The sequence below is a fragment of the Dermatophagoides farinae genome, chromosome 2, assembly GCF_024713945.1.
Source record: "Dermatophagoides farinae isolate YC_2012a chromosome 2, ASM2471394v1, whole genome shotgun sequence".
Taxonomy (NCBI): Eukaryota; Metazoa; Arthropoda; class Arachnida; order Sarcoptiformes; family Pyroglyphidae; genus Dermatophagoides; species Dermatophagoides farinae.
In genome coordinates this window covers 8,065,763-8,089,807 of record NC_134678.1, presented here as the reverse complement: position 1 = coordinate 8,089,807, position 24,045 = coordinate 8,065,763, and the positions used below count along the sequence as shown (strand labels likewise).

Sequence of the window (24,045 nt, the reverse complement as noted above, 5' to 3'; positions counted from 1 at the left end):
AACAAGCATGACGCTTTCATCAACTGACAGATGTGTATTTTCGTATTTTTGGTTGCAATATTTTTTTGTTTTTTTGTTTATGTTTAATTTTTTTTTGAGGAGATGGTATGTAACTCCTTCTCGCATTTGATCAAGTATATATCATATAAAACGAAAGTTATCAATTTTGAAAAATATTTCTTTGATGATCAACAACGGCTTTGTCATTTCATTTTATTGATTTTATTTGTTAAATTGAACAAGACAACAACAACAATTTGAAAACTTTGGTTGCTGCTCAATTTTCTTCCTTTGAATAAAAATTGATTTTTGTTTTGATATAAAAAACACATCACAATGTCTTCTTCGGCACCAAACAGCAATAATAATGAAGGAGGATATACACCTGTAAACGTAAGTTTGGAACTCGAGAAAAAAATTGAGAATTTTTCTGATTTTTTCTTCGTTCTATAATTGTGTACGATAGATGAAAAACCCAGATGAATCGCCGTCATCTACACAAAATAAAAAAGAGGAAAAAATAGAAAGGTAATATTAACATGCTAATGGACATTGTAAATGGACATTTTCATAATTTTTTTCATTGCAATCATCAAGGCTTCAAGAACATGTTGAAGAAGTATCGAATATAATGCAAATGAATATCGATAAAATAATGCAACGTGGATCAAATCTAGATAATTTACAGGATCGTTCAGAACATTTATCAGAATATTCTACTGAATTTCGTGCTGGTGCTCGGCGTGTACAACGAAAAATGTGGTGGCAAAATATGAAGCTCAACATTATTATCGGTGTTGTTGTGGCCATTATATTGATCATCATAATTGGTATGTTTTCGTAATTTGCACATAGATATTGTCAATTCACTTTATTTCTTTTTTCTCAATTCTAGTTTCAGTAACTTCGAAATGATACCCGATCATGTTTGCGCATATCTTGTTGTTGTGTCCGCTGTCTGGTTCGATATTTTTTTTTATTGGATTTTCTTTCGATTATTACCCTAATATGCTATATATTTTCCATATACGATTCCGTGTCTGCCAGGAATTTTAATTTTTGTAAAAAAATGGAATAATTTTCACTTACAATTTAATCAAACATGATTCGTAAAATTTGATCCTGAAAAAACAACAGAAATGATAAATTTGAATAAAGAAAAAAACTTTGAATCAATCAATCATCAACATACATAGAGTATATCAACAGAATATTGATATTTCGTTCCATAATAAATGGCCAATTTTCGTGCAAGCAACATGTAATTATTGATGATATGTGGATCAAGTCTGATCTGGTGATATTTTTTATATTGATTTTGATGATTTATTGGTTTTCTATATTTGACCATCATTGGTGGTTCATGATGATATTTCACTATTTGTTGTTGTTGTTGTTGACCAGGATATTGTTGATAGTTATTTTTATTATGACTAAATGTTGAAGCAGCAGAAGTGATAACGAATTTTGGTTTTGATGCCGCCATCGATGCAATTGGTGCCGGTATATCAGTTTCATATGCTGGATGTAAACTATAGAAACCAGCAACAACTCTTGGTAGAAATTTCGGTACCATTTTTACACCACCAAATAATATAGTTGATGATGATCGAATTCTACAAAAAATTATTGTTATTATTATTAACCATGTGGATTTTTGAAATGTCACTGTCAATGATGATGATGTTGATGATGATGAATAGAATTTTGATGAAAACATTTTTTTCACAACACCACCACCAAAGGACCACAAATGAAATGAAGAATGGCAAGAAAAAAATTTGTTTTTAGATATCAATAACGAATAAGTTTTTGTTTCGTTATTTAAAAAACACAGACATACAGACAAAAAAGTCACTTTCGACAAGACAAATTGAATGATGATCATCAATTTGAATTTTTTCCCTTCCCCTCATTTACCGTTGCTGTCGCTGTTGTTCACATGTTTCATCGGGATCATCGACATTCAAACTAAACTAACTTATTGACTGACTGAATGAATGACACAAAAACACAATAACACACACACATGTCTCTCATTGTAAAATGTCAATTTTCATTTTTTTCGGTAATTTTTTTCGTCTAAATAAAATAAAGATAACAAAATCACATATGGAATAATAAATAAAGATAAAAGATCTAAATACTAGTGTGACACTCATCATTGCACAAATAAATAACGAACAACAAAAAACTGGTGATGATCATTTGGTCGCTGTTACTGGAGATGGCCATCAAATTGTGCCATTGTACAGGTTTCAGACACAATTTTCATGGTTTCAAATTATTATGTTTCTATCTATATATGAAGAAAAACAAAAATGTCAATCACACATTTGGTAATGATCCAATTGTTTGTCAGTGTCATTCATTCATCTTCAAGTCAAGTCAATCATTCACCAAACTTGTTGATCATCATCATCAGTCTTTTTCATTGTTGTTGTTAATTTATCATCGTTTTTTTTTTTGGAGGTAACAATTTCACTTTTTCGTTTCAAATATCTCTTTGATTCATTTAGCTATTGAAAATTGAATTTTTTTACGATAAAAACATTGAACAATTGTCATTTGAATTCAGAAACACACACACAATCTGTCTGTCAGCCAAACACAAAATGTCAATCGATTAACATTATCATCGAACAAAAATAATGGCAATTCAATCACCGCACATTAATCGATTTGAATGAATCAATTTATAGCAACAACAACGATAATTACATGGTACAAAAGCGGCAAAAAAAAGTTTTAAAAATTAACTCACTCATTCAATCCACCAACCATCGTTGATTCCAAGAATTTTATACTTTTGGCTTTCTCCTTCTCCATTTGTTTTTCTGTGCGTAACGGAGTTTTTTAACTTTTAAGAATTTTTTTCATTCATTTCATTTCAAGTAGAAACAACGGCTGTTGTCACTGTTAAATGAATAGAGAAAAAATTGTGAAATCAACGAAAAACAAATTGGCCAAAAAAAATAAATAATCAACTCTTTACCCGAAAAAATCAGTTTTTTCTTCATCATCGTCGTCGTTGTTGTTGAAAAAAAATTCAAATTATTCAATTCATTGGTTCATTATCAATAAGTGAAAAAAAAACAAAGCAGCTGTTGTCGTAATTGTTGTTGTTATCGATTTCATTATACCAACCGACCGATGATGATCATATCTTGACGGAGAAAGAAAAAAATTACTAGATTCACTTTCAGTCAAATAATTTCAAAGATTTTGATAGTTTCTTTTTCTGTTCTCTAAATTGTAATTAAAAATCATTTCAAAGATTCGATCATCATCATCATCATCATTATCGTCATTGAACCATAGTTTAAAAATCCCCGTTTTTTCATCATCATTATCATCATCATCATCGTTTCGATACGGTTATCAATTTTTTTCTGTTGTTGTCGGTTATCTTTGTTTTTTGTTCCAATTTTTTTCTGTTATACTAATCATTTGTCTACCAGCGACAGCAGCAGGATCTAATCATCGATCCGTTAAATAACAATGTCGATGTATATGGTAAAAGAAAAAGGTTTCTGTTTTATATTTTGATGGCCAATAATAAATGATGATGATAATTGTGCCATTTATGGTGTTGTTGTTCACTGTTGTTGACGAGTCAGTGATGCCAATCTATTTTTCATTGATTTAAATTGTCTGTAGAATGAAAAATTCCATTTTTGCTAAGCTTCAAAAAAAAATTCAGGATCTCCGGTTTTTTATATTCGACGAATTCGAATGCTCTTTTTGTCTTGATTTTCAATTTGGCAAAAAAAATATATGAAAATTCCTAATGCATGAAAAGAATCAATCAAGCTTCACAAAAGATAGACAACAGCAACAATACGAAGAAAGTGAATTTTCATTCTTTCCAAATCGCTTGAAAACTTGAAAAGAATTATTTTCAAAGTCTTTGATTTCACTCAATCTTTAAAAAAGGTCTTTAAAAATATAAATCACTTTTTCACATTTTTCTCATCATCATCAAAAGTTGGTGTCAATAAAGATGCAAAAGTTTTCTTTTTTATCGATAACAATAAATTCAATATGTGGATTGTGTGTAGCCAAATGTCCAATAGCAAAACCAAGAAGATATCATTTCATTTTTCACTTGAATAATTTTTCCCATATCGATTGATGATGAGTGAGTGTTGCGGATTTGTGTTGAAAATCATTTCACGTATAATAAACATTAGAAAAAAGATAAAAAATGATTAATTGTTCATCTCGATTATCTCCTGAATATGGTGAGAAAGAACAAAACGAAAAAAAAATTCGATGCACGAAATTCTGTTTCAAAATTCATCCATTCTTAAGCTGGAAGAAAAATGTAAAACAAAATGAAATGAAAATTCTAATGAATCATATACATACCGATTTTTTCCCAATGGGCAAATCAAGTGAATTCCTTATCGTTAACGAACGAAAAAAATTTATTTTTCCGATTCAATATTTATGAAAAAAATATGGATCGTGCCAATGAAAAAAGATGTTATTTTTCAATTCTTTTTCTTTCGATTTTTTTCCATTTTTTAAATAAATGGATTTCCAGGAAATGACACTTTTTTCATGATTTTCTCTCATTGTTGATGTTGTTGTTGATGATGTTGTTGTTGTTGTCAAGCGAGAAAATCACATTGAACAATGGCCATCAGAATCAAAAAATGTTTGTCATTCGAATTTTTATCAAAAATTTTTCTTTTTCTAAAGAAAATTTCTTTTTCCACAGTCTATTGATGATTTGGGGATGAGTGCAAGAGGAGGGTAAAAATCGACAATGACGGGAAATATTAAACAAAAAAACCAGAAAAGGCTTCGAATTGAATTAAATTCTAAAATTGGCTTACGTATACAGCATCAAGTGATCGGATATTTTTTTTGTTTTGTTTTGTTTTGTTTCACTACACCACTAATGGAATTGTACTTTTTTTGGTGTTTGATTGTCCGGTTGAAAAAACAAGACTTTTTCACTGAACAAAATGATGTTGGTGATGAATGAATGAATGAAACACATGATAAAAACAACAAACAACATATGGCCAACAAAGTTGAATTGTTTTTTTTATGCGTTGGTTGTTGTTGTTGTTGTTATTTGAATGAAATGTTTGAAATGCTTTTTTCGGTGATTGTTATCGTTGTTGTTGTTGTTGTTGTCATTGAATTTGTAAAATTCAAAGAATTTGAAAAAGAATCGACAAGAAAAAAGGAATTCTAAGGAAAATATTCATGTAGAAAATCATTTATTCATGTCAATAGAAATGTTTTGATAACAGCACTGTCTCTGGTCTCTAATAATGAAAATACATTGCATTGACTTGTCAATCGGAAATTAAATATTTTGAGTACGACGACAACGTTATAACGATGATGATGAATCACATGATATGATGAAATGTATTTGTTTCGTTTTTATGTTTTTCTTCATTAAGATCATTAATCGAAAATTTTATTTTCCATTGATAATGGATATTAAAAAGCGTTTAAAAAATTCGAAAATTTATCGATTTCAATACAATTCATGCTATGACTTTATAATGGAATTGTGCATATCATATACATTGCGATATAAATATTTAATGACAATTTTGAATGGATCCACCATTGAGTGTCATTGAATTCAATGGTTTTTCTTTTCTTTTGTTGTTGTAGTTGTCTTTATTCCCATATTTTATTACTATACGATGAGAGAAATTCATGAATCAAATAATTTCCAAGGAAAAACACTGACAAAGTGCTCTTGACAATTTTTTTTGCATAATGGCACGAGAGAGAATCGTAAACGCCGTTTATCATATGATTTGGTGTTTGTGTGTGAAATCGATCGTTGATGATAATGATAACGATGATCTTCATTTTTCATTTTTCTGAATAAATTTCATTCATTTGATTTGTAGCTGTTTTTCTTATGAAAACGAAAAAGCAACGATTAATGTCATCATCATCATACAAATGTTAATAACGGTTAATGGCATTTAATGACAATTCATCATTATAAATTTATGTCTCAATATATATTCAATTGGAATGATTTATTTTCAAAAAATGGTGCAGAATTTTCATATTACAGTATTTCATGGATTCGACTTTTTCATGAGTGTGTTAAAACGATTTAATACTGATTTAATTAAACGAATCTTTTTGTTCTGTGCGCCATGAACAGAAACAAAGATGTCGGTGGAAATTATTATTATTATTGAATTCCAAGAGCGATTCTTTTTTTCTCGGATCATTCTGTTCCATTTTTTTCACTTCCTCGTTCGTTGTCATTTTCGGGGAAAACTGAGTTTTTTCTTCTTTTTAATTCTTGCCTATTTAAATATGTTTGACGTAACGATGATGATGATGATGATGATGATGACGAATCGGGACGCAATAAATTCTGGAAATGATATTTACTTTTTTCAATTTAGAAATGTATGAATGTGAATGATAAGAATAATGATCAAATTCATAAGAAAATGATGATGATGATGATGAACGGCATTAATGTTTGTTCTCAAAATAAATAAAAAAAGAAATGCCGATTGTTCATTATATTGTCAATTATAATTCAATTTGATCACAAGAAAAATTTTCTTTTCATGTCGAATTGTTGTCACACCGTTTGAAACATTAGGTTGACATTTCATTTTTTCATTCACCCCCTTCATAATTGGTGGCAAACAACAATAATATTTTTGAAGTAAAAAATTTCTTTTTTCTAAAGTTTGACATTGCTAAATTTAGAAAATTCTTTTCTAAATCAGAAATTTTCTTCTTTCGTCTTGCTGATTCTATGAAATGAATGAATAAATGAAAAAGAAACAAATGAAAAGAAATCGACATTGCCAAATAGCATACACTTGCCTCATTGTGAATGGTAATGTTTTTCCAATCAACAATGAAAAAATGATTGTATAACGAAAATCAGAACAATACCAATCTGACCGCGGCCATTCATATTCGATCATTTGTTCACAATTGAATGTAAACCGGAAATCATTTTGATCGGTAAATTGTGAAAAACATGAAAATAGTTGATTAATTGTTTCGGAAACGAAATGAAAAAATCATTTCAAGAAAATTGATCAGAAAGTTATTGCCATTATTTTTTTCCACCTCTCACCGAAATCGATACCATCGATATAATCAGGTTTTTTTTCGAACGTTATTCTTTTTCTTGATATTTTTTCCCGGGATAGAATCGTCGAAATTCGACAAAATATTGCCCGAAAAAAACTGGAATTTTCAAGTTTTTCTTCGTGATAATAACAACAACAAAAAGTTTAATTCGATTCAGCATTCCATTGATCGATTTTGTTCATCTATATAGCTGATTCTGTTGTGGTACAATAAATAAAAATCTTCAAACCATTCATCCAATAATGAAAATAATCATTCGATGATCATTTATAATTTATCATTATTAATAATTTCTTCGTTTTCAAGAGCCATTGAAACATTGCGATCGATTTGCGAAAATTGTAACGGTAATGAATTGCCGGACAACAATTGTAAATATAGCCAAGCCGAAAAAATATGTTCATTCAACAATGAAAATTCTGCTGCTATTGTGTGATATATTGTGTGATATAGATGCACAAACATTTATTCAAACAAATTAATGAATGTTTTTTCGATGAATCAAACATAACATTATTATTCTTTAAATAACCGATGGGAATTATGTCTCTGTGTGTGTGTGTGCGTTTATGTAATTCATGCACTCTTATCGTCGATTATTCACATATATTGATGGTGTGTATGTTTTTTTGCCGCCAAAATTGGCGCCATTTTTTTTGGTGCACATTGCTCACAATAAATGCGGCTGCGTGTAACGAATGAAAAAGACGAATTCTATCAAATGAGTTGAAAATAACCCGAATCTCATTCATTCGCAAGCCAACCAACCAACCGATTGAAAATTTCATTTCAACAACCATCGTATCATCAAAAACATTCTGAATTTGGAAGTTTTTATCGTAAGTTTTTGAAAAAAATATCATTTCATAGTGTTTTCAGTGTACGCAACAATGTCGTGGCTTAATTTCAATCCTTTTTGTTTGCATCAAATTCAAGTTTAAATTTTCCGTTTTTTTTTGTCTTTGTAATTTGAGTTTTCATCAATTCCTGTATATTGACCAATTTGCTAATTGGATATTGTGAGAACAAAAAAAGCTTTTTCTTTTTTTTTCTCATCTGAAACATCATAATCAACACGGAATATCATTTTTTTGCCAATCGTTTGCATCATCATAATTTGGTTTGTTCTGTGAAACAACAAAACAGACATATAACACCTACACATCCAATCGAATGATTTACTTTTCTCTGTGTTTTTTTATGTGTGTGTTTGTGTATGTTTTCACAGGCACTATCAACAAACTGAAGAAAGAAAAAAATTGTGTCTTCAATAAAATAAACATCAAAAATTTCTTGTGAAATTGAATAAGATTGTCAAATTCTATTATGATTCTTTTTTTGTTGGTGTTATTTGATTTTGAATTTTATATGGTGAAATGTTTGACAACAACAACAACAACGAAAAACATGATGATGATTGTTGCCAGACATGACGAAAATTGAAAATTCAATCAATTTGGTGAATTTGAAAGATAATCGAAGAATAAGCAGAAAAAATTGATTTTTCCCATACGTAAGTTATTTAAAAGTTATTCTTATTTAATAATTTTCATTTTTTCATTACATTTTCTTTTTTTGAATGGATAAATATTTTTTTTTGTTAAGCCATTTCTAATTCTTGTTTGATATTTTTTTCAAAAAAAAAAACATTTTCCTTTTGTCATCTGTAAAAAAGAAAAAATTATTTTTGGAATTGAATTAGAATATATCATCAAAGTCTGTGTAAATAAGTATTCAATTTCATGAAATTATTTTTATGATTCAATGAAATAAGATGGGTGAGAGAGAGAGGTGATGAGTACTGATTCTGGATAATCTTTTTCTTTCTTTTTCTCTCATTTTTCTCAATGATCGAAATATTCTTGACATTTTCGACATAGTGAAGATGAAAAAAAAGGATATGTGAAATGTGGAAAAAATGCTATTCAATCAAATTCAATCACAATATCAAATAATGATGATAAATCTTTCGATGAATATTTTTTTGGATAGAATCAACATATAATGGAGTTGTTAGATATCGGTATGATGATGATGGCTCTAATGGGATCCAGAATAAAAATTTTTTTTTCATCATTCAGCTAGAAAAACGAGTGTGTGAGTGTATAGTCAAGAAACAAAAAAAAATTGAATGAACTTTGACTTTTCTCTTTGACAGACAATGAAATAACTTTATCACTGAATTCATGTGTGTGTGTGTGTGTGGATTTCAGACTTTCAATATATATACGTCAATAATTCCTTAGTGAATCATATGTCAATTCGTTTCAGACAAATAATAAAAACAAAAAACAGAATCTAATGAAATTTCTTTATACATGTCCAGATGATTGTAAGTGGTCATAATACAACACAGAATACACACGAATAAACCATATTCAATGTGACAAATAGCGTCGAAAAAACAATAAATTCGTAAAAAAATACGAACGAACGATAAATAATGATCAATTTCAGATGAGAGAAAAAATCAATAGTAGTGAGGTGGAAAAAAACGAAATCACGAATATATTTGATGTGATAAAATTAATTGGTTTGTTTTGCCAATTTCTAAAAAAAATGTTTCCAAACCGTTTTTCTGTTAATTTTGAAAGAATAAATGAATTTTTATCATTATTTACTGAAATGGCATGAACACAATAGCCCCAAAAAATTTCCAGCGAGATTATATTCAATGTTTGTGTGGCTATTTATTTCTATTGACTTTGATGTTTGATTATTTGTTTTTCATTGATATTCGATTCGGTAAATGAGAAATTGAAAATTCTTCTATCACATACTCGGAAGAACTGAATGAATTATTTTTTTGTAATCAAAAAAAAAAAAAAATATATTCTCTCTGGGTTCTTTGTTTTCTGGTAACAATCGAAATAATGTACCGAAATAATGTACCGGATATTAATATTGTATAATTCAATTTTTTTGGTGAATTGAAATTTTTTCGTAATTTTAATCTGTAAATTCTATACTGATTTGCGGTCCAAAAAAATAAAAACAAATTTTCAAACGTGATAAAAGAAATTTCATTTTTTTATTTCATCATCTATAATCTTGATTATTATTGTTTTTTCTTTATTCTACGGCTATATAAAGGAATAATAAATTTCTTATTTTATTTTATTTTTTTTTTTTTGGTTATTCTTCAGCGAGAAGAAAAATTCATACACCATAATCGTATACAATAATGGCTATATCATCATCATTATCATCTTCAATTTTTTCATTTCATTTAGAAAAAAGCAAATCAATTTGTTCATTCTAGTCATGTGGTCATTTATTCATTCATTCATTTATGAACATATTACACGATTCTGTTTGTTTGTTCGTGTATGTGTGTGTGTGTGTGAGTACAAGAATTCTATTATTAATATTAACACAACAATACCGTATCAAAAAAAATGATGATGAAGATGATGCTTGAGATGAATCCGAAAAAATATAAAATTCTTGAGTATCTTATATGACCAAAAAAAATATTACATTTATTTTTGTGTGTGTGTTTTGGCCATCAGATAGCTGTTGTTTTGGGATTAATAGATTCTGATTTTGAGATACCCTAGAGATTAGATTTTTTGTACATGTATACTTGATAATGAGATATGATGCGAATTATTATTAGTGAAAAGGTGATGTTTTTTTCTCTTCACTTTTCCTGAAAAAAACAAACAAATAATTGAAATCTCACAGATTCAAACATATCAGTCTATCATATCTAGCTTTTATGTTTTTTTAAATTGAATTTTTCAATATTACTATCACTTCCTGGAAAAAAATATTGAAAAATTAAAAACATGCAGCAAAAAAAAAACATTCAAACATAATGAATGTGTGCATTCTATTTCTATAGAATTGAATGATGGAGAAATGTTTTTTTTTTCTTGTCTTTGAATGCAAATTCTTTGTAATTATATTTTTTCGTCATTTAATCAAAAAATCTAGTGAATTTAATTTTCATCATTCTTCCTGGTTGACTGCTGCTAGAACTGATAGATTGCATTCTGGAATTTCTCATTAATCGTAGAGAGAGAGAGAGAGAGAGAGAGAGAGAGAGAGAGAGAGAGAGAGAGAGAGAGAGAGAGAGAGAGAGAGAGAGAGAGAGAGAGAGAGAGAGAGAGAGAGAGAGAAATGAATTTGTTTGAGATTAAAATTAATTTTTTTCTGTTCATTTGTAAATATTAATTATGGGAATTTGTTGACATTTTGGTGTTTTTAATTTTAATTCCCGACATTTATTACTATAATGATAATGATGATGTTTGAATAAAAAAGGATTGGATTGAAGCAAATAAACAGCCAAAAAAAGTGCAAATGAAAATCACGTCAGAAGAGACTATAGGAAAACGCTCACGAGCTGCTGCTCACCACCGCTTTTATCACGAAATGCTCAACCTGGGTCATGCGTGCGGCTAACTTACCGTCAAGGGTAAATTTATTTTTTTCTACAGGATGATGATTTTCACATAGATAAGGAGAGAAAGTGGTAGAGTGATATATGAATTTGACTTTTTTTTTATTTATCAATGTTTTGGAAAACAAACTTTAATCGTTTCATTGTATTGAAATTCAAGAATTTAAAGAATTTTTTTATCATCATTTGACTTTTGTATAATAATAACAACAACAAATGATGAATGTTGGTAGAAATAGAATAGTGAAAAAATTTTAAATTTTTTTTATTCCGGATAAAATAGAGATAAATCATTTTTTTCATGCTTGGATAGATGGCCAACTATTTTGTATATGATGCACATGCACATTTTTTCGCATGTTTACCAGATAATAACCGAATGACATTATTTTTTCTTTTTTCGAATGAAATTATCATCATTATTTCTTGTTGTATTTTATATAGAAGAATGCAGTGAATGCTTTTGGAATTTTTTTTCTTTTGAAAAGTTTCTTTTTTCCAAAATGAAATGAGATGTGAATTAGTGAAAAAAGATTATAGCGATAATAATACAAGATTACATTATTGGAAACAAGATAGAAAAGGGTTGAATTAACGTTTTTCTTCTTTTGCCTGATAGTTCATGACATTCGCCCATTGCCTACGCACAGAAAACATTTCAATTGTTTCATTGTATCAACTTTTTTTTTGTAAAGATAATTGATTTTAACCACGATAGAAGAATCGGATTAATCAAGTTTTATTTCTAATCGGTCGATGAACTGAAAATATATGAAAATAAATAATGGTTGGATGAGTTAGAGAATTAGTTGAACAAAAAAAATGATTGTCAAATCGATTGACATTTATCCGGCTGTTGGAACGTAATCATGTGTTTGCGCATTGATAATCCATTCTTGGAAGCAATTTAATTTTTTTTTGAAACTTTTTTCCACTCTAAATGATGAAACACAAACGAACAAATCGTTTTTCTTTCGTTTGTTATCGTTTCATCTTATTTCGTCAATGATGAGATTTTCGTTAAAGCCAAAAATAGTTACAAAAAATTAAATTGAATGAAAAGGTTTTTTTTGCCTAATGAAGCTCTACAAGCGAAATTAATTATCTAATTCAAGTTCATGAACTTCAAGTTTATGGAAGAAAAGAATGAAATTCTTTCGTTTTGTATAGATTCTTGCAGCATTACAATTCCGGTTGCTTATTATTTGATTGAAAATTAAATTTGACTGATTCTTTGGAATTTTTCGTTCCATTGACCAGAAAATGAAACCAAAACACCTGTTCAGGGCGCGTGAAGTGTATAAGTTCATGCTCACTAATTGCAATTTTATTCCAGAAAAAAGTTTCAAAAAAAATAAAAATAAAAAAGCAAAAAAATAACCCATTTGGAACTGAAATAATTTCAGTTTTGATGTTAATATAGTAATGTTAATGTCTGTGTGCCTGGATTATTATGATACATTTTATGCAAAAATAAAAAAAATTCCAAATGTTTTATTTTTTTTTTAAAAAAATTTTACTTTTCAAGCCTAGAAAAATTATAAAATGAAAACCATTTTCCGATGGGTTTCGAATTTTTTTATTTTCAATTCGAATGTGTCCACCATTAGCGAAGGCAACATTGTCAATTTTTTTATTCAGCCCTGTAGAGTCACATTAATGGTTTGGTTTTTTTTGATGGAGATGCAAAAATTGACTTGAATAATTACCAAATTACATGCAATCAATATTTATGAAATTGAACGCGTAATATGATGCAATACAATTCTATATATATCGATGATGAATACATTTTCAATATTGATTCTATAGAATCCTCTAAAATTATAGAACAATTTAGCGAGAGAAAGAGAGAGAAATGTATATATTTTATGAATTTTTTTTCATTTGAAATATTTTTCACATTAGTCCTTGCGTTTTTTTGTCTTTCTCTCTCTCTCTTTATCTCAATTATTTATTCATTATAATTACTTACGTACATTATGTTTTCTTTGGAAAAAATTCTTTATCAAGTTTTTTCTTTTCATCTATCTCATCAGATGATATTTTTTCTCATCCATAGGGATTTCACTTCTGTTTATTTGTAGATGATGATTTTTGTGTATTTCGTTGTTGTTGTTGTTCATTATTCATATATGTCCTTTTTTTCTCGCATAAACATCAAGATGATTATGACCATTGAAATTTGATTTGTAATCATCATTATTAGCCTTTGGTATATAAGTTTTTTTTCCACTACCATTTGCCACAGCAATACAAGGCCCATTGGACCTCGACAACAACATTATCGGAATGAAAGTTTTATTATTATCTCCCTCACCCTCTCCCTCTCGCCTTATCATCCACCCAAAAGTACAACATTCCATTTTGATGATTATTAATTTTATATTCGGCTCTTGGCCATCATCATCTTCTTGATCTTTGTGTGTGTGTGTGTTTTCAAACTTTGATAACTGAGGGTTTTGTTTTTTTCGCTTTGTTTGCTGTTGATTAAACTCATAGCATTTGTTCGTGTTTGTATTATTGATGCCTATAGAATTTCACGTTTTTTTCGTTATCTACTGAATAATGAAGATGAAATAAATGATGGAATAGATTTCCGTTTCCATCTTTCAAAAAATAATAGTTTCATAGTTTTTTCCTTCTCTTGATTTTTAGTATTGAACTTGTCTTAATTCCTTGTTTTGGTTATTGTATGATTAAATTTTGATACTTGAATGCAAACAACTTTCATTGTATATATAGAATGTATGTTCTCCAGCAATCAAGGATATTGATGGATTTTTCTGGTTTCTGGCAAACGCATTTTTAGTCATCTTGAGATTTTGATTCATTCATTTTTTTTTTGGTTTTGGCATTTTTTCTCCAAGTAATATTATTAGTGTGTGTGAATGCATTTTTTATCTTGAAATAATGATAATAATAATAATTCAAAAAAGCATCTTCTCTTATTTTTTCTCTCTTGTAGCATTTTCAATAACAAAAGGCACGTGTGTTTGTATGTGTATGGATGGGCTGAATAATTAAATGAAAACAAAGAAAAAAAACCAACAAAGATATTCAATTTGAATAATTAATGCTATTAGTAGTTGGTATATGACGGCGATCAACCAAGAAAAAAATATTTCGATATTAATGACCAAAAAAGCAGAATTTTTTTCAATTCTAATTCTTAGTCCTTTTTATTATTTTTTCTCAAGGTTTTGATTGGAAATTCCATCAATGTTTTGGTTTTTGTTTTTCGATTTCATTCTGGTAATGTTTTACCTAGTGGGTGTATCTTTTCTTTTATGTTTGTTTTATTTCTCTCGAGTTTCAATTCTTATCTATTGAACCATTTGCCATTGCCTTAAAATGTATATATGTGTCTTTTGTGTGTGTGTGTGATTATCAATCGTGTACTGAATGGTGAATGAAGCAAAATAAATAATGAGATAAACGAAATAAAAAACAATAAGCCATAAAAGAAAATTTCAGGATAATCATTCAATGAAATGAAATAAATGTAATGATAATTTCTTTCATAAAAAACAACTAAATAATTTCAATGTCGAAAAGTTTCCTAATAACAGAATAATAATAATTTACATCCCATTTAATACATTATGTACAATTCAGATGATTCATTGATGATACATAACTTGTGAATTGTATTTTGTATTTGCTTATATATAAGACAATAATAATTCCCTTTCAGAATTTGCATTTACATTATTTTTATGTTGCTTTTGTTGTCGACATTGTTGTTGTTTGACGTATTTCATAAAGTATATCAAGTCTGTCATGAATCAATGATCCATCTGTGAATAACAAACAGAAAATCCACCTTGCTGTGTTTGAACTTTTATTTTGTATAAATATTCCGTTTTAGATTCAGTACCGGAAGATTTCCTCCGAAGAGCAGTGCATGATGTTCCCAAGCGATTGCAGAAATGTATTGATAATGCTGGGGCATATGTTGAATTTTGATTTTTTAAATTTTTGTTATATTGTTGTTTATTTATATTTTTTTTTAATTTCATCAAATCATATCCATTATCAACTCATTGTCACTAAACCACATTCGAGTTGTGCACATTGCCATTAATAAATAATAAATGAATCCTTCCTTTTTGATGAAATATTCAATTCAATTTATGTTTAATCTTTTCTTTTTCTTTCATCTAGTTCAATAACACAATAGACACATATAGGCACAAAATCAAAAGTGAACTGGTAATCTAAAAGTAAATTCTCGAATTCTGCATGAATAAATTTCATATGGAATGTTCTTCATTGCCCTCTCTTGTTATGTCATCATCGTTATTTTTTGTTTTGTTTTGTTTTGTTTATTTATTTATTTGTGAACAATGAAAATATTTGCTCAAATGTAATGATGATGATGATGATGAAAAATCATCATTATTATCGATATAATCAAATTGTGTTTATATGGATGAATGAATGTCATGTATTGGTATGATTTGATTGTTTCGAATCAAGCATCCGGAAAAAATAAATCCGTAATATGATAAAATTGGAGACGGAAAAAAAATTCTATTTACATTCACAAATATATGTCTATCTACCTATTTTTTTGTGTGACTATACATGTGTTTACCAAAATGATAAAACAAAAATTATCATTGTTTAATCGATTGAATGATTTTTTGTCATTATAATTGGTGTTCATTTTTGTTTTGTTTTCAGCCAATGAAAATGAAGATGATGATGATGATGAAAAATCTACAACTGCATTTTTTGGGGTCTCTACCGTCTCTGAAAAAAATAACAAACATCAATAATCGACCAAGTGGAAATTCTAAAACTAGAAAAGATTAAAGCCAATTTTCTCCTCTTATTTTCCTGATCGATTGTGAAACGACATTTTTTTCAAATCGATCCGATCATATGATGTACGTGATATTCAAACACACGACAATTGATTGCCATTATTATTGTGTGGTATATTAAGCTCATAATGTTTATTTTTTGTGTGTTTGGATGCAAAGTTTTTTTTTCTTCATCCTATGTGATTTCTGATCGATGACATTTTTTTGGCTAGTTAACATTAAGTACTTATTTTTTCAGTGTCCGAAAAACAAAACTTTGTCAAATACATAGACAGTACAATTTATATTTATAGATTGATTAATCTTGCACGAGTTGTAGATCAGTAATATTGCAAAAACTAACGAGGCATGAAAAAAGAAAACAGTAAGAAAATCGAAAACTGATCGATGCTTATGATGACGAGGATTAGACCAAGGGCAAATGTTTGTTCCATAAATTTGGGAATATTTTTTTTTCTTTTACTCGGAAAGAGAGCGATAAACAATGACTACGTGATTTCCGAATTTATTTATTCTTTTTATTAAAGTATAAATTCCAGTGATTAAACTAAACATTACATACATTGAAGGAAATGTTGCACAACTTAATTCACTATCACCATATAATCATTAATTGAATTAATTAATGTTAAAAATTAGAACCCTTTGAAGAGAGAGAATGTTAAAGAAAAAAATTCGGATCGAAAATTCTTAATTTATCTCAAAGAAAATGCTGAACGGAAATAGAATCGTCTTGTTATTGTTGTTATCAAAAAAGAATGAAAATTCTGATGAGCAATTAAATTCAAAAAAAACGAAAGTTGAGATATAATTGTGGATTTAAAATTCTGTTCAATTATTTTCATTCTTTTTTCAGAAATTTCTTAAATTTTATTTAACGAATTATATTCTTGCCACCACAATTTTAATAATAATACAGATCAATTCTATATTCATTTCATATGTAGAATTCTGTTTTTTCTCTCTTTTTTGGATTTTCTTATCATGATAAGAATTTCAAAGAAAATTCTCATTTTGTATGATGTGAATATCTATTCTTTCTTTTTTTTATCATTTAATTATCATAATCATTAGAGAAGTGAATAAATTTTAATGGCATATCATTAAACCTGGACCTGAATGGTTGTTGTTGGTGGTTGATTGGAGCCACAAGGGAAAATATTACACAAACACACACATTAAAAATAATAATCAACCAAGAATTGAATGAAATGAACTGGGGTCAATACGTGAGAGTAAAGCCACCAAGAATGGCATAAAAAGAGTGAGAAAGGAAAAAAGGACCATGTAAAAATGTTTAGAATCTCCATGGATCCTTTTTTTTGTTAATTTTATTTACTTGCCATCATCAATTGATTCTGACAATAGCATTTGATTTGTCTGAAACAAACATACAAGAAGGGTAATGAACACCGAGTGTGTAAAAGCGAAATGAGAGAATTTAATCAATTTCTACTAGACTACCATATATAGTCAAATCGATTGATAAAAACAAATGAACGAATGAGAAATTCTATTAGATTTTATTTGATTGTTTTGTTTTGTCATGAATTAAATAAATCTTTGCTTCGGTCATTCATTATTCTGCCACATACTATAATCAACAAAATGAAAAGAAAAATTTCACTGGAAAACTGACTGATTGAATAAATTCATCATTCAATTTTAAATTGAACAAAACAATGCAAAAACAAAACGGAAACAATTCTGTTTCTATCTATAACGTTGAACGTTTGTCACAAAAATCTTGTACATCAGCAAAAAAAACCTTTGATGGAATAAAAAATAAAAATCAAGCCCTAATAGTTTCCAGTTTTCCAGTTGGCAATGATAATCAATTTGTTTCATTCCAATTTCAAATGGGGTATTTTTGTATTTATGTTTATGTTTATGTGTCTTTGTGATTCATGAGAAAAAGATGCTTTTGCAAACAACAACAGAAAAATTATTCTAAATAGATTCTCGTCATTTTGGATCCGATAATTCCCTTTTCGTTTATCGTATCCATCAAAAAAAAAAATCTTGTTGTAAAACACATAGAATATTCATTCAAGGCCATTATGGAATATTTTTTCTCTCCATTATTTTGAACGAGAATACTACTGTACTACCCTATCCTTCTCTTGGGATTTTTTGTTTTGTTTTTGTTTTCATCATCATTATCATCTTCAAACTTTTTGTGAATGAATAAACAAAAATAATAAAAACAATAATAATAGAAAAAACTGAAATGTTTTGCAATCAAAAAATTTTTAATGTTTTTTTTCAAGAATAACTCACTTTTTTCAAAGCGGATATGAATTACGTAATTTTTTAGTTTTCAAACTCATTTCACATTTGGTACGTATGTACTTTATTTATTTGTGCCACACACACCTACACACTCAGAAAGAGAAAGAGAAAAAGTTCCGTATCATCAATCACTTTACATCACAAATACCGTTTTTTTATTGATCCGTTTGTATAATGTGAATGATTTTTTTCTCTAAATAAATTTTTTTTTTATACAGCAACTATTTTTCATTTTTTTTGTATAAGATGCGTCTTATTTTAAAGTACTACCGTAAATACTAAATTAATTACGAAATTGATCATGACCAAAAACCTGTTTGCTTTTTATTTTTTAAGGTCTTTCCATTACGATTCTTGATCTAGGCTAGCACAAAAATTTTTTATTTTCTCTTTTGCTTGTTGATCAGATTATTTGAATTTTCGAAAGAGAAAGTTTGCCATATTTTCCTAAGGCTAGCCATTACATCATAATGATCTTTTTGAAGATTAGTGATCATGTCATTGTTTGTATGTGAATGTGAAATTACGAAAACAACCAAATAAATTAAGAAAGTTTTTTAAGAAAAATTAAATAATCGGGGATATTAAAAAATCTCATCATCACCCTATGAAGAATTCTTTTCTTCTTGTTTTTTCGACATCATAATTAGATACGTCAAATCCGCATTAAAGCAATAACGACAACAACAACGACGATGACAAAGACAAAAATAAAGGGTAAAAAATTCTGTTTACATTAACCTTTTTTGTTTTCAAAACTTTTTTGTCCCTCGCTCATTATTGTTGTTTTTTCTGCAAAGCCATTGTCATCATCATTATGTAAGATTAGGAATCATCATCAAACAAAAAAAGATTCCTTTAAAATTCCTAGAAAAATAAGATCATGAATTCATTGGATTGTTTTTTTTTTGAACAATCTCAAGTATCGTTTGATGAATTTTTGTATGATTGTATTTTTCCATCATCATTCGATTACGGTTATTACTTAAACACACACACACACACACAAACACAGAAAAACAAAATCTGTGCCCATAGTCAGGGAATGTTTTTTTTGTTTTGTTTTACCAATCTGGATTATTACCCCCAAAATTGTGAAATGAAATGTGAAAACAAACAAAAATCAATTTAACAGTTTAAGTACTTATATGTCATCAATATATGGGTGACAGCTATTTCTATTTTTACTATTTGAAATAATAATGTATTTTATTATTATTTTATACTAGAAAACTATGTTCTCAAAATGTTAGCCAGCCAGTATCAGTCAATCATCATGTGATGTGATTGTTTTTTTGTTTTGAATGTGTGTACCACACGCTATAAACACATCAAGGATTATTATAGCCACTTTTATATGTATGTGTGCTGCTATACATTCGTTGTGATTTTTTCGGTAATTTTTTTCTTCATTGATCATCATACAATGAAACAAAATAAAAAATAAAAATAAAAAAATTCCCGTACAAAAAAAAATTTACAATAATCCGAATGATGGCTATAAATGATTTTTTCATCTTTTTTTCAAATCTTGATGTTGGAATTTTTTATTTTTATTCTGCTTTCGATGTATGTATTTATACAAAAGGCATAAATTATTAAGGTGTTGTTGTTGTACACTTGTACATAACACTACCATATGACGTTGATGTAATGGTTTGCATTGAGAACTAAAGTTTTTCTTTTTCTCTTACTTTTAAATGATTCGTTACGATTCGTTTCACACATCTTATGTTTATGAATATATTTTTTTTTTGTTGTTCCACTTCAAAGAAGAAATAAATTCATTCAAATTATGCACGCACTTTTTTCTTGGCTTTGACTTTTACTTTTTTTCTCTCTTTCCCATATTCTTGATGAATATTTATCCTTGTTATCCCATGTTTTTTTTCTCCATTTAATGTCATTATGTTTATTGTTTTTTTGCACTATTCATTATTATTTTCATTCCATTCTTTTAAATAGGTTTTTCCCTGGTTTTGTTATTTAATGATGAAAAAGTCGACTTTGATGATGATAATGGTGTGGATTAGAAATAATATTACAGAATTTCGACCGAAAAAAATAAAAGTAACGTGAAAAATACTACGAATTCTAGTGCTTGTCTTATAAGGATGATCATTTTAAAACAACAATAATGACATTGATGATTTTGATCATCCTCATAAGATATTAGGAACATGTCATTATTCTAATATATATTGAGAAAAAAATAATTGAAGAGCCTGCTTAACACGATATTTTTTCATATCCGATGATTATTTATTGATGATGCCAATATAATGATGATGTGTATACTATAAAGGTTTTGTAATTTATTAATTTTTTTCCTCAAATCGTACGTTTACATTTGTGATTATCCAAGGACATGATGACAATTTTTTCTTTGATTATCTAGATTCTAGATTAATCGTACAACGGTGCAACAGCAACAACAACAATCAACGAATAGCATTCAATCATTCTTATTTTTATTTTTCGATTATAATGTCATCACCATCGACGCATCATTATTACCATCAACATCATCATCATTATCATACTCATCTAAAACATTGGCCACAGGATTTAAATTATCATCCATTATCAATATGGTCTACGGCTAATAATTTATTTATTAAACTTCATAATGATCATTTGAATATTGATCAAAAACAACCACAATCATTGTCGATGGCAATACCAACGCCAACAACGGCAACAATAATGCCAATTTTTTATGAAGATGATTATTACAATCATTCTTCATCAACTGCAACAAGAACAGAATCTTTGGCAACAACAGAATCATCATCATCACTATCATCGTCATCATTATCGTTGGTAGCCATATTAACATTGGATACAATACTAACATTAATATTACCATATTCAATCATATTTATATTGTCTATTGTTGGCAATTTACTTGTGATAATCACACTTACATTGGATCGTTCAATGCGTTCAGTTACAAATATATTTTTACTCAATTTGGCCATTTCTGATCTACTATTGGGTGTTTTCTGTATGCCATTCACATTGGTCGGTGTTCTATTACGTCGATTCATATTTGGAGCTTTTGTGTGCCATATGATTTCATATTTTCAAGGTAAAAGAAAAAACAACATCAATAACATTTGAAAGATCTTTTTTTATGAAAAAAACAAAAATATTAATCTCTTACTATTTTTTCTCTTTTTGTTTTTGTTATTGATGTTTGTTTGTTTGTTCATGTATTTTCTGGAATTTCGGTACCCATTTCTTTTATAAATTTGGCATTACTATCGTGTTTACACACACACATAGCTGTTTCTGTAGCCGTATCTGTATGGACATTGGTATCTATGTCGATTGAACGTTATTATGCCATTTGTCATCCATTTCGATCAAGAGAATCAAGACAAACAAAAAAACATGCTTACCGTATATTGGCAATGGTATGGACATTGGCATTCATAACAATGTCACCAACGGCCATTGTAAGCAAACTACAACAAACTAATCAAACAGGTAATTATTATTGGATCTATCCCATATTGTAAATAAACGAAAATAGCAAAAAAGAACAAGTTAGCAAATAAAGAATGAATTATTTATATCATACCAACACACACACACATATAGAAGAGAATCTCCAATGCTAAGAATAAAAAATCAACCATTCAAGGTTACAAGGTTTAATATGTAATTAATCAGGCTCAATAGGCTGAGTACACACCTTTTTACTATTAATTCAATCAGTCCAAATAGAATACAGTAATACAATGAAAATAAACACACATAGCACTTGTAAAGAGAATAAATTTTCATTACCAATTTCTTATTTGTTACGAAATCAAAGAAAAAACAAACTAATTTATTCTTTTTTTTCTATTTATATATAGGACATTATAAATGTCGTGAAGCATGGCCATCATTTTTGCATAAACAAGTGTTCACATTATTCTTGGATTTTATTCTATTGATCATTCCATTAATTATAATGATAATGACTTATAGTTCAATCGCATTGACATTACGAAATAGTGTTTCAGTTAAAAAACAACAGACCCAGACCAATGGAGATAATCATAATCATCAACAACAAAAACAATTAGGCCAAACCAAACATTTACAAATGTCGATTGCAATGACTACAATGAAGAATAAAAGCTCAAGTAAGTGAAAAATTTCGGAATTGAAACATTTTTCAACTATATAATATTCATATTAATATTCAAGAAGCGTACAGATTCATAGAATTTAAGTTTTTTCATTCATTCATTCATTCATTTTTTTTTTATTTTCAATTTCAATTAGGCTATAGCTACAAGACCACTTCAATTCATCAACAACAAGATAATTGTAGCCTAACTGATTTGATTGATGCTGATAATACTAGTAACAATATTCGATGCCAAAAGTTTCAATCTAATCAGAATGGCAATCACATGTCTGACAATAACCATTCATACGACAAACGACAATCTAATCGATTTGAAATTGACCAAAATATAGCTGAAACAGTTATATCGCCAACAACAGCCGCATTATTGTTGAATCGATCATCGAGTAATCATCGTGTTCAATCACCAATCATCAATAATGGTCTATCATCATCTTTGGAACATTGTGGATCCGGTAGCAGTGTACAATTTGCCAATAATCGAGCCATATTACTTGTGGCCAATACCAGCTCTCATTCATACCATGGCACATCAAGACAACGGCGGATTATAATCATGTTATTTGTTGTTGTCATTGAATTTTTCATTTGCTGGTCACCAATATTTCTATTGGATACTATGGCCTTATATCGGCCAGAATTAGTATATGGTACAAGTCAAAAAGTTTCACGTTGGATTGGTATCGATATCATTTCTGTTTGTCATTTATTATGTTTTTGTTCCACCTGTAATAATCCAATCACATACTGTTTTATGAACAAACGTTTTCGTGATCATTTTTTTTCGTTATTTCGTTGTCGCGCAGCAATGCCAGTTAACATAAATAATCCAAGTTCCATACAGCAGCCAAATGAAATCAAAGCCTAATATACACTACTACTCATTACGTATGGAGTCATTTATGTATGATTATGATTGAAACACAAGCACATCTTTTTCTAAATAAAAATTCAATTTAATGATTGGAATTACCAAAAGCAATTCATTTGACCATTTTAAATAAGAAATTGCTATTGATTTTTTTTTATTATACCCGTAGTGCCATCTCTTATTAAATAAAATATATTAATTGAATTTGGCGCCATCTATTGACGAAAATTAAAACTACAAACCTGAGCATTCAACAGGTGGCCGATACTAACGCCCTCTATATTGCTCATTTTTTTCTACAATCAGGCTAAAATGAGCAATATAGATGGCGTTAGTATCGGCCACCTGTTGAATGCCCAGGTTTGTAGTTTTAATT

The 24,045-nt window shown here is 28.5% G+C and overlaps 3 protein-coding genes across 8 annotated transcripts; 2 read left to right on the top strand and 1 right to left on the bottom strand.

Annotated features, from left to right (window-relative positions):
- Positions 1-37: 37 nt before the first annotated feature.
- LOC124500118 (vesicle-associated membrane protein 8) lies at positions 38-1,187 on the top strand. Its single transcript, XM_047064159.2, has 4 exons — positions 38-393; positions 467-528; positions 598-830; positions 896-1,187. Exons 1-4 carry the CDS (start codon positions 337-339, stop codon positions 913-915), a joined length of 372 nt encoding a protein of 123 aa, XP_046920115.1. The 5' UTR covers positions 38-336; the 3' UTR covers positions 916-1,187.
- Positions 1,038-3,842, bottom strand: LOC124500117 (uncharacterized). 2 transcript variants are annotated; one of them, XM_047064158.2, is made up of 4 exons: positions 2,996-3,842; positions 2,765-2,916; positions 1,193-1,616; positions 1,038-1,122 (listed from the first exon to the last, which is right to left on the bottom strand). In XM_047064158.2, exons 2-4 carry the CDS (start codon positions 2,827-2,829, stop codon positions 1,093-1,095), a joined length of 519 nt encoding a protein of 172 aa, XP_046920114.2. In that variant the 5' UTR covers positions 2,830-2,916; positions 2,996-3,842; the 3' UTR covers positions 1,038-1,092. The 2 variants fall into 2 exon arrangements, with proteins under 2 accessions (XP_046920114.2, XP_075585004.1); XM_075728889.1 differs by lacking the exon at positions 2,996-3,842 and having other exon boundaries at positions 2,765-2,918.
- Positions 3,843-5,970: 2,128 nt separating this feature from the next.
- LOC124491914 (cholecystokinin receptor type A) lies at positions 5,971-23,767 on the top strand. 5 transcript variants are annotated; one of them, XM_075735681.1, is made up of 6 exons: positions 5,971-8,632; positions 20,617-20,956; positions 21,057-21,742; positions 21,940-22,143; positions 22,518-22,790; positions 22,933-23,767. In XM_075735681.1, exons 3-6 carry the CDS (start codon positions 21,139-21,141, stop codon positions 23,664-23,666), a joined length of 1,815 nt encoding a protein of 604 aa, XP_075591796.1. In that variant the 5' UTR covers positions 5,971-8,632; positions 20,617-20,956; positions 21,057-21,138; the 3' UTR covers positions 23,667-23,767. The 5 variants fall into 5 exon arrangements, with proteins under 5 accessions (XP_075591796.1, XP_075591797.1, XP_075591795.1 ...); XM_075735680.1 differs by lacking the exon at positions 5,971-8,632 and adding an exon at positions 19,027-19,368 and having other exon boundaries at positions 20,617-20,989; XM_075735679.1 differs by lacking the exon at positions 5,971-8,632 and adding an exon at positions 20,007-20,220 and having other exon boundaries at positions 20,617-20,989.
- The last annotated feature ends 278 nt before the right edge of the window (positions 23,768-24,045 follow it).

Bases quoted from the DNA above. Each gene is read 5' to 3' on its own strand.
- LOC124500118 (XM_047064159.2), top strand. From the start codon at position 337: ATGTCTTCTTCGGCACCAAACAGCAATAATAATGAAGGAGGATATACA. The intron at 394-466 runs GTAAGTTTGGAA...TGTGTACGATAG, and splicing joins GAGGATATACACCTGTAAAC to ATGAAAAACCCAGATGAATC. The intron at 529-597 runs GTAATATTAACA...GCAATCATCAAG, and splicing joins AAAGAGGAAAAAATAGAAAG to GCTTCAAGAACATGTTGAAG.
- LOC124500117 (XM_047064158.2), bottom strand. From the start codon at position 2,829: ATGGAGAAGGAGAAAGCCAAAAGTATAAAATTCTTGGAATCAACGATG. The intron at 1,617-2,764 runs GTGAGTTAATTT...AATTTTTTGTAG, and splicing joins ATGGTTGGTGGATTGAATGA to AATTCGATCATCATCAACTA. The intron at 1,123-1,192 runs GTATGTTGATGA...TTGTTTTTTCAG, and splicing joins ATTCTGTTGATATACTCTAT to GATCAAATTTTACGAATCAT.
- LOC124491914 (XM_075735681.1), top strand. From the start codon at position 21,139: ATGTCATCACCATCGACGCATCATTATTACCATCAACATCATCATCAT. The intron at 21,743-21,939 runs GTAAAAGAAAAA...ACACACACATAG, and splicing joins TATGATTTCATATTTTCAAG to CTGTTTCTGTAGCCGTATCT. The intron at 22,144-22,517 runs GTAATTATTATT...ATTTATATATAG, and splicing joins ACAACAAACTAATCAAACAG to GACATTATAAATGTCGTGAA.